General features: G+C 48.5%; 1 protein-coding gene across 1 annotated transcript in view; it reads left to right on the top strand.

Moving 5' to 3' along the window:
* The first annotated feature begins 438 nt into the window (after nt 1-438).
* The window catches only part of LOC146063037 (cytochrome P450 2K4-like), an 82,844-nt gene continuing 72,590 nt past the window's right edge, over nt 439-10,692 (top strand). Inside the window, exons 1-2 of the mRNA XM_083175048.1 lie at nt 439-688; nt 7,513-7,638. Coding sequence (XP_083031174.1) covers nt 439-688; nt 7,513-7,638 — 376 coding nt within the window. The remainder of the gene's footprint in view (nt 689-7,512; nt 7,639-10,692) is intronic.

The following is a 10,692-nucleotide window of genomic DNA, read 5'->3' as shown; positions in this document are numbered from 1 at the left end:
ATTTAACCTTCGCCTCACATTTGAAATGAGTAAGAAGGAAGTGAATTATTTAGATCTACACCTTGTCATAGAGGAAGATGGCACCATTTCCTCAGATCTATATAGGAAACAAACTGCCACCAATTCACTACTGTACTTTGAGAGCGCCCACTTCCCACCGGTAGTTAAAGGGCTACCCAAAGGGGAATTCATGCGTACTAAACGCAATTGTTCACAAGAAAACATCTTTACAAAAAGAGCTGATGAACTCAGCGGCCGTTTAAAAGAGAGAGGCTACAGTAACCGGGCCATTAAAACTGCCTATAAGGATACCAAAAAGATCAATAGAGAGTCACTTCTTATTCCTGCAAAAAAAAGACCAAACAGGATCAGAAAGTCAGGTTCATAGTCACTTACTGCCAAGAGTGGCGTGAGATCCAGACAATCCTTAACCGTCACATGGATATTCTGAAGACAGACCCAGACCTATCCTCTATTGTAGGAAATAAAATAGACATCAGCTGGCGCAGGAGCAAAAACCTACGCGATATACTGGTCCATAGCCATCTGGAAAAGGTCAAGAGACCTGAGAGGACGAAGACCGTCTCCTTTAAGTGTGGAACATGTAAAGCATGTACATACATGACCACCCAGGATTCCTACCAGGACAAATTCAACACCGTCTGGAAAATTAAAGATTATATCACCTGTGAGACAGCAGGGGTGATATATAATCTGCAATGTCCATGCAAGAAGGAATACATCGGGAAAACCATTCGACCCCTAAAAAAGAGAATCATGGAACATGTCAACAGTATAAAAAATGCACCAAAAGATAAAAAAGCAATGAAAACCTTGACCCCAGTGGCACGTCACTTCTTCAGATTTCATCAGAGCAACCCAATGGGTTTAAAAGCCTATGGGATGCTCAAGGTCAACTTAGGAATTAGAAGAGGTGACCTAAGGCCCCCATACACTATGCGATTTTCGGCCGATTTCACCCGATTTCGGCCCTTTGGGCCGATAAATCGGATGAAATCGGACAAAAATCGCATGTGTTTGACATCTGATCTGATGCGCGTTCACGAGCGCATCAGATCGGATCAGGGCGTCGGACCTGCTGAACATCAGATATATCGGAATCTGACCCATCATGGGCACATCGTGGGTGCTTTTTAGCACCCACGATGCTTCAGATCCGATATATCTGTGTGTACCTGTTCGGTGCTTCCACAGTAGCTACATCCGGAACACACGTCACCGGAGGGGGCAGGCGCAATGGGGGAGAAAAGCCAGTGAGAGGGGTAGAGGAGACAGCAGCAGCGTCCGTCCCACATTCAAGAGCCAGCGACAGAGAAGGGAAGACCCAAATATGGTTGTGGGCAGAACTGTCAGCGCGAGCATCACTGCCCGACTCCCCCTCTCCCCTGATCCTGGGTGTCATGGTAAACACTAGCCAGCTTTGCCCCGTCCTGCTGCAGTTTTTCCGCCTGTGCAGCAGAAGCCCGACTCCCCTACCTCTCCCCTTCTGCTGGGTGTCATGTTCAGCTCCGGCAGCAGCCCGAAGCCAGCCCCCCCTCCCCGTCCTGCTGCAGTTTATTTTCAGCCTGTGCAGCAGAGACCTAGTCCCCCCGTACATCTCCCCTGCTGCTGGAGGTCAGTGGTGGTGTGGGCAGCAGGGCCCCCTCCTCCCTCCTCTTCCAAGCCAGCTTCCCTTCTTCGTGCTGCAGGAGTTTGTCAGTCCCGGCAGAAGTGAGACTCCCCTGCTGCTGGAGTTCTGCCGTGGTCTGTGAGCATACTGTTTACTGGGGGAGGGGGAGTGTTCTGTGTAGGGATGGCCATCGGCTATCGATGTTTCCAAAACATCGATGGTCGGGACAAACATCGATGGTCAGGACCTAGTGCCCGAAGTTTTGGGCATCGATAGTCGAGAGCCAAATAGTATGATGCCATCGATGGATGGCATCCGATTTCGCTATATATATAAATATTTTTTTTTTTACCCACCACGGCACAGTGGGAGCCGGGAGTCTTACGCATGCGCAGAGGAAGAATGTGCCCGGCCGGGAGGTGCGAGTATGTGTGACAGAACTAACCTGACGTGCTGGATAATAATATTTCTTCTGCGCATGCTCGCGCAGCACACGCACCCATCCCGGGTACATGCACGGCGCGCGCATGCGCAGAAGAAACATTATTATTCATTGCATCAGGTATAGCTCTATTGCGCATGCGTGCACATCCCGGCGGCGGCGGCCACCCGTTCTTCCTCTGCGCATGCGCAAGTACACAAGAGTGCCTCACTAGTTACAAAGCAGAGTGTGCAGAAAGTTAAAAGGGCCCCTGCTTTATATAGCACTGTTCAGGCCACTCCCTAGGGCCATCCCATCAGATAAATCTCATGGCACATCCAATTTGCTTCAGATAAATCACAAGTGATTTATCACGCGATAAATCACATGTGATAAATCACATGTGATTTATCTGACGCAAATTGGATGTAAAAAATGGCACATCAAGTGTCAAATTTTATGTAGGCCTCCTGGAAAGCTGCCAGGGAAGTTCAAGGGAAATCAGATGCAATTTCACAGGTCAGATAAATCTCATAGTGTATGGGGGCCTCTAGACTATTGAAACAGGAGACCAGGCTCATATTTTTAGTGGACAGGGGCGTAGCTAAGGGTTCATGGGCCCTGGTGCGAAAGGTCAGCTTGGGGCCCCCCTACATACAACAAAATTAAAATCTCGGTCTGTTTATATTTTAATACATCAAGTATATTATGTCTACAGCGCGCCAAATACATATGCCCCCCAGTGCCAGATACATATGCCCCACAGTGCCAGATACATATATGCCCCAGTGCCAGATATATCCCACAGTGCCAGATATATATGTCCCATAGTGCCAGATACATACAGTATGCCCCACAGTGCCAGTTACATATGCCCCACAGTGCCAGCTACATATGCCCCACAGTGCCAGATACATATGCCCCACAGTGCCAGATACATATATACCCCAGTGCCAGATATATATATATATGTCCCACAGTGCCAGATATATCCCACAGTGCCAGATATATATATGTCCCACAGTGCCAGATACATACAGTATGCCCCACAGTGCCAGGTACATATGCCCCACAGTGCCAGGTACATATGCCCTCCAGCGCCAGATACATATACATGAGGGTATGGGGCAGGAGGCAGGACAAGGCAGGAAGCAGGCCACTCACTTGCACAGTAGGCAGGCTAGGACGGATCCCACCAGGTGATGATCTGCCAGGCTCTCCCGTCACCTCAGCTCCCCCCACTATTAGCGCTACTCACACTGACTGGAAGGATGTGGGCGCCGGAGGCTCAAGCACTGACGCGTCATGACGCTGCGGCGTCATGACGTCAATAAACAATAGACGTGCTGCGCCGCATAGCGGCGCTCACTATGTTCAAATCATGCTGCACAAAATCGGCCCACTAGGCCATCGGCCCTTCTGGCATTTGCCAGAAGTGCCAGATGGCCAGTCCGGCCCTGGTGGCGGGGGTTGGGCCCCCCTGGCTTAGGGGCCCGGTCGCACCTGCGACCGCTGCGACCCCTGTAGCTACGCCACTGTTAGTGGACACCATGTCCCCCAGAGGACTGAATGAGGAAAATAAATATACAGCTTTCCTTTAAAATTCCTCAAAGCTCTCAAACGTCCACAATCTTGCAAAAATCCTTAATATCACAGTAGTATATTCTTGAATATAAATTACAGACACTCAAATTCCCTTATACTTTTCCTTCTCTTTGTCCATCTTAATATGCATTTAATATGCAGCCATTATCACCTTAAGAGCTATTGCGACCCTTACTTTAGATCTCATCTTGTTTTGTTTTGTTTTTCACCACCACCACATTTTTTTCGTTGCATGCACACACGTTATCTTTCTTATCACCAGTGATTGAGCAAGGAGACTTTATCTTTATCTTTATCCTTATCTTTATTATCACTTATATTAATTAAAGGACACCCAAGACATCAAACCCTAACTCACTTTGGGCCTTATTCTGATCGGTGCGGCCCGATCAGAATATGCGGCCGCAACCGTGCAGGCGAATCCCCGCCTTCCATACGGATCGCCACCTGCCGTCCGTACAGGGATATGTGGCGATCCGCATGAAATTGGACGGGGATACGCCTCCTCCGTCTTGGGAGCAGCCCCTGCATTCGATGGTCGCCGAACATCGAATGCAGGGCCGCACGCTCCACCAGGTCCCGCAACACAAGACCACACGGACACTTGTCCGTGTGAAATCATGTATGGGGGCGGGCAGCTGACATCCGGCGATGTCAGATGCCCGCCCCGTACCCACGCGTCACGGCCTCATTACCATGCATACGCCCCGCGTTTGCATGGGAACGCCCATGAAACGCGGGGCGTATGCATAGGGTAATGAGGCTAAGTAGCCCCTCACGCCCCTCTACGCCCCCTGTGCGGCGTATAAAGAATCCGTGCGGCGAAATCGCCTGCACATGCGCAGAGTGACCTCTGCACATGCGCAGACGATCAACATCGGCGGTCCGTCCGCATGCGGGAATATCCGCACCGATCAGAATAAGGCCCTTTATTACACCAACTATGGCACAATAATTGTCATACTTCTTTTCAGCCCACCTGGACACTGCAAGGGATAATAATATTCTAGAACTACTTATCCAAGACAGCCAGAAAAAAACACACTGCCACGACAATAAGAGATGGCAGCATGTCTATAAACTTACATCCATGTGAATGTCTTTTTACACCTTATGATACAATCCTATGCCCATTGAGGATTTGTCTTTAGAATCTAGGATATGATCACACATCTAATCGAATTAATTATTTATAATAAAGTATCCATTTGAGGACATGGAATCTTACACGATACCCATTGATGTTAAGGATCCCATACCTGAGATACAGTACAATTACGCTGAGACATCTTTATCCATGAATATCCCTATAAACCAAATCCGTACATGAAATGGATCTTATAATGCAAACCTAGGGAATAATTCCCATATATGGACGCAAACCATTCTTCCTTCAAGAATTTCTCCTTATGTGATCTCAATATATACCTGTAAGGAGTCTCAATTCCTTTAATGTGAGACCTCGTGACAGCTAATTATGAAGAATCCTCTCCCGCAAGATATCCTACTCATACAAAGAAAGCCCTGTCATGATCTCGTAATAAAATACCTACAAAATAATCATCTTAAATGTTAAATATGTAATATCATAAAGTACACATCAGCATGTCAGATATAGAAGAAATTCAGACTCTCGGATATGGGGATGTCCGGACTTAAGAGTGTACACCGCAAACCAGAATCCTCAGAAGATAAACCTGGCGAAAAACAGAAAATATAATGTAATGTGTAATTGTACACTACAAAACATACTTACGTCTGGCCAGTCCGAGAACCGTCCAATAGGAGAGCGCACACGCAATGCAGCTAGCCATGTGGTAGACGGCATCCGTCAATCTGGGGAAAGGGGGAGTGAACAGATGACGCACCCAGTGTGGGGAGGTACATAAACAGCTGAGATGCGGCCAGTCGGGTTGGCCTTGAAAAAGCTAATAGCGAAGCGTACGCCGGCTAGCGGTGACGTTCACTCAAACTCAGCATTTAGGATGTATTTTTGATCTGTATTTACTTTAACAGGTACAACCAGGGGGAGCGCGGTATCACACTGTGTGATTATCGATCCATACTGAGCTAATAGAAGTTTAGGCACGCTGTGCAAATACCTTATACCAGACCATGTGCAGACAGAGTACATATCTACTGACCCTGTCTGCTGCTACTGGTCTATAACACCTGTGCATTACAAGGAGTGACCACTCTTGTATAGGACTGCTCGGCCGATATAGCAGCATATAGCAACTGTAGCTATTTCATATGATGGACACAGCCACACCAATTGTTACTGTTTGTAATACTGTTTGATGCAGCCACACCAGCAGAAATTGTTACTGCTTGTATATTTTGAAACATATTAGCCAGTGCTGATCTACGCGGATAGTGTTGACTATATACAATGCATCTACAGAAAAACGAGTAAAGTGAGAACCCAGTATACAAGTGTGGACATAAAGGTCGACACCCAGTCCTGTCACCCTTAAACAAAACTTTTCATGTGTATCATTAGGCTGATTATTTAAGTAACACACAGATGTGTATATAATTTATAAATGTGATATTGAATATCAACATAAGATATAGCCCATGATAAGTAGGGTTTAAACCTGCCTAAGATAACTCTGGGTGGCAATTAAAATATAACTGCACATGGTATTGCCATATAGCTCAAAACCCATCCAGGAATACTATATGTCTTTTAGGTATTTCCTTATTAATAAAGTGCGGCCACACTTAGGAAAATTTGTATAAATACCTAGAATTCACAGAAAACACACTGCTGTAGAATAACTCAGTGTGATGACCTGTAGCGGGTGACAAGATATTGAATTTGGTTGGGGAACACCACCTATTCAATTTTGTCCTGACTTAGAAGAACATTTGTGCCTAGCAAATCTCTATACGGATACCTCACACAAGTTCATACGCACCCCATACTGGAATCCGAATCAAACACCTGTATATGGAAATTAATCCAAATGACATAAAACAAAACAGGTGTCGACGGAAAGTACCTGTCGACAGTGTATCATAATTTGACACTTTGCTGAGAGAGTGAACCACCGTTTTTTAAACACACCATATTCATGTTGTTTTTGTCCTGTGTGTTTTTATATTCCGCTTGTTTTATACCATAAAATAAAAGTTAATTTTTATGTGTAAAAATAATTAAAGGTGCACCACACCGAGACACATCTTTTTTCTCCTGTCTTCCATATACCTTGTACTGTGTCCAGTGGTAGCACACCTCCCATAAGTTCATTTCTAGGAAATTCCTAATATACTGACATTCCTGGGGGGTCCATTAATTTTCCTCAAGCACCAATGAGGGTCCTGTGCGATTGACCAGCCTTCTCTGTGCTTCAACACAGGTGCTGGCAATCACTAATTAAGGGAGAAGTCCAGAAACAGAGCAATGTGTCCCTCCTGTTACACACACACTCGCACACTTTGAGTGACAGATGTAGAAAAATATATAAGATATATATATATATATATATATATATATATATATATAAACGACGTCTAGGCTCCGGCACTCCTGCTGCCCGCCCCCCTTGGGGGTATCGTGCTCCCGTGCCTTCCCAAGGACCGCGGTCCTGATTTACACCAGACAAGAAAAATGAGGCGGCACTTGAAGACTTTGTAGAAAGGTTGAAGCAGTGTATTTCAAATCACAAAGTGCATCTACGTTTCGGGGAACGCACTCCCCGTCATCAGGATACATACAAAATAAACAGTGAGACTTATATAGTGTGTCTTACCACACGTGAAGGACATCAGGTCCAGAGCCTCGTCGCCCGCGGCCCCGTCGCGTCTGTGACCGGCGTTGGCCTTCCACTGTTCGATGTTGTTGTTACAGGGTTGCCAAGGCAACGCCGCCGGGCGCGCCGACGTCAGCTGAACCGGAAGTGGAAGGCCAACGCCGGTCACAGACGCGACGGGGCAGCGGGCGGCGAGGCTCTGGACCTGATGTCCTTCACGTGTGGTAAGACACACTATATAAGTCTCACTGTTTATTTTGTACTAGGTGATTCATCGCGCCCTATGGGCGCTCTTCACACCGTCGTAAGGGGCTGCGCCCCCTTAATTTGTGAAAGTTTGTATTGTGAGAAATATGGTTAGATTTGTATGACAGATGGCCTGTATTGCAACTTGAGTTATCGGTGAAATGTGTTAAATAGAGAGCATATGATTTGGAAGGGGTGTGCATTGTTTTGTTTAATTAAAAAGCGGTTAGAGAGTAAGATGTACATTGATAGTGTGGATGGTACAGTGACATTTGTGGGTGTGGGGGGGGATTCAGTATTGAATCCCGGCGGTCGGGATCCCGGCGTTCAGAATCCCGACGCCGGAATCCCGACAGCCGAAATGCCGACAAGGGGAGGACGTGGATCGCCCCCCCTTGCGGGCTCGCTGCGCTCGCCACGCAGCGGGCCCGGTGCCTCGCTACGCTCGGCACACTAATTTATTCTCCCTCCAGGGGTGTTGTGGACACCCCAGGAGGGAGAAAGTGTCGGCATTTCGGCGGTCGGGATTCCGGCGTCGGGATTCTGAATGCCGGGATCCCGACCGCCGGGAGTGTAACTGCATCCCGTGGGGGGGGGGGGGGCTGTGTGTGCATGTTGTTTAGGTGTGTGTGTGTGTGTGCAATAGTATAGTAGGGTGTTTTTGAGTCAGCGGCTCCCCACTGGCGGAGGTCACGACACAGGAAAACAGGAGGCTGGGTAGTGATAGGGGTGTGTGGGAATAAGGGGGACTAAAGAGGAGTGTGGGAGATACTGTGCAGCTTCTGCCAGTGGGTGAGGGTCCAGCGTGGCAGTACAGGATGGTGGCCCTGAGTCAGTGTCTCCTCCTACTGGGTGGGAGTTAGGGTGCATGAGAGCAGGAGGCTGGGCTATGAGGCATGATAGGGGCATGTGGGCAAAACAGCGTCAGCGACTCCCCAGTGATGGAAGTTACGGTTCAGGAGAGCAGGAAGCTGGGTAGTGATAGGGGTGTGTGAGTATACAGGGGACTAAAGAGGGGCATGGGGGTGCCGTGAATTAAGGGAGGGAGGGGGCGCAGGTGTCATCTAATCGCGGGAGAGAGCGGGGGTCCGCAAAGCGCGGGAGGGGGCGTGAATCGCGCGAGGGGGGGTTGCGAATTGCGGGAGGGGGGGTGCGCGGGGGTGACGTGATTCTTGGGAGGGGGGCGTGAATCGCGGGAGGGGGGGTGCGCGGGGGGGTCCGCGATTTGCGGGAGGAGGGGCACGGGGGCGATGAATCAACCTAGTTGGTTATATATTCTTGTAGAAGGATGGAAGGATGTTGCTGTCATTCGAGGAATCGAGGGAGGGGGGGCGGCGGGGGGCGCTCACCTGGTGTGTCTGATGAGTAGCTGTGTCTTTGCTGGGTAACATGGGGAGGCAGAGGGTGTCTGGCACTGTGCATACCTCCCAACATGACCCATGCCAGGAGGGACACAATGCTCTGCCGCTGGACTTTCTTCCTAATGTATGATTACCTCCATCTTTGTTGAACAGGTTAATTGATAGGAAAGGTGCTTCAACACAGGTGATGGCAATCATACATTAAAAGGAAAGTGCAGGAGCAGAGCAAGGTGTCCCTCCTATGACTGTGGGCTCACTGGGCTGGTTCTCTGTCATATGAGTCAGAGGCTCCACCCAGCGTTAGAGGGTCAGACACACTTTGAGTGACAGATGTAGCCAAATATATAAGAGATTCAAAAAAAGAAAAATAAATCTTCAAAAACTCATGTCAACGTTTTTCATTGTCGACCATAGCCGTGCCAGTGTTTTGCATGTGCCATTTAATCCTGGGGTTGCCATGAATCGCGTGCGGGGGTGGGGGGGGGAGGAGGTGAGGGGTGTCCGCGAATCCCGGGAGGAGGGGTCGTGGGTGGATGCCGTGAATTGCGGGAGGGGGGGTCGCGGGGGGTGTGGGTGCCGCAAATCGTGGGAGGGGGGGCGCGGGGGGTTGCAGTGAATCGCGAGAGGGTGGGTCGCGGCTGCGGGGGGTTGCCGCAATGACAGTAGGGGGGGTCAGGGGTGGGGAATCGCGGTAGGGGGGTCGTGGGGGGCACCGTGAACCGCGGGAGGGGGGGCCGGGGTGACGCGAATCGCAGGAGGGGGGGTGTCACGGGGTGCGAATTGTGGGGGGGGGGGGGTGCTGCAAATCGAATGAGGGGGGTCGCGGGGGGTGCCGCGAATCTCCACAAGAAAAAATCAACAAAGAAAGGTCAACACATGTAAATGTTGACATAAGTGTGGCACTTCATTGGTGTCCATGTCGACACATGAGAATGAATATGAAAACATTGAAAAAGTGAAAAATTTATCTTGTCAACCTTTTTTATTGTCGACCATAGCCATGTCAGTGTTTTGCATGTGCCATTTAATCGTGGGGATGCCGTGAATGGGGGGAAGGGGGGGGGAGTTAGGGAGGTGCATACCCAACATGACCCTCTCCAGGAGGGACACATTGCTCTGTTTCTGGACTTTCTTCTTAATTTATGGATTACCATCACCTGTGCTTAAACACCTTTCTTATCAATTACCCTGTTTAAAATGACAGGTGATGACAATCATAAATTAAGATGGAAGTCCACAAACAGAGCATTCTGTCCCTCCTGGAGAGGGTCATGTTGGGAGGTATGGAGGTGTGGGGCGCTCACCTGGTGTGTCTGGGGAGTAGCTGTGTCTTTGCTGTGTAACATGGAGAAGCAAAGGGTGTCTGGCACTGTCTGTGGGCTCACTGGGCTGGTTCTCTGTCATGTGAGTCAGAAATACACTGCTTCAATCCAAGTGCCGCCTCATTTTTCTTGTCTGGTGTATATATATATATATATATATATATATATATATATATATATATATATATATATATATATATATATATCCAAGATGCTTAATAAAAAGCAGGGGCACTCACCATCATCGTTTATATATATATATATATATATATAGGTTTGAATGGCTGTCTGGCACTCACCCAGTGGGTTAAATGACCCCGATGCCTTCAGTAATGGGAATTGTTGAAGG

Source organism: Crinia signifera, chromosome 3, assembly GCF_055691185.1.
Source record: "Crinia signifera chromosome 3, ASM5569118v1, whole genome shotgun sequence".
NCBI lineage: Eukaryota > Metazoa > Chordata > Amphibia > Anura > Myobatrachidae > Crinia > Crinia signifera.
This window is presented reverse-complemented; position numbering and strand designations above follow the sequence as displayed.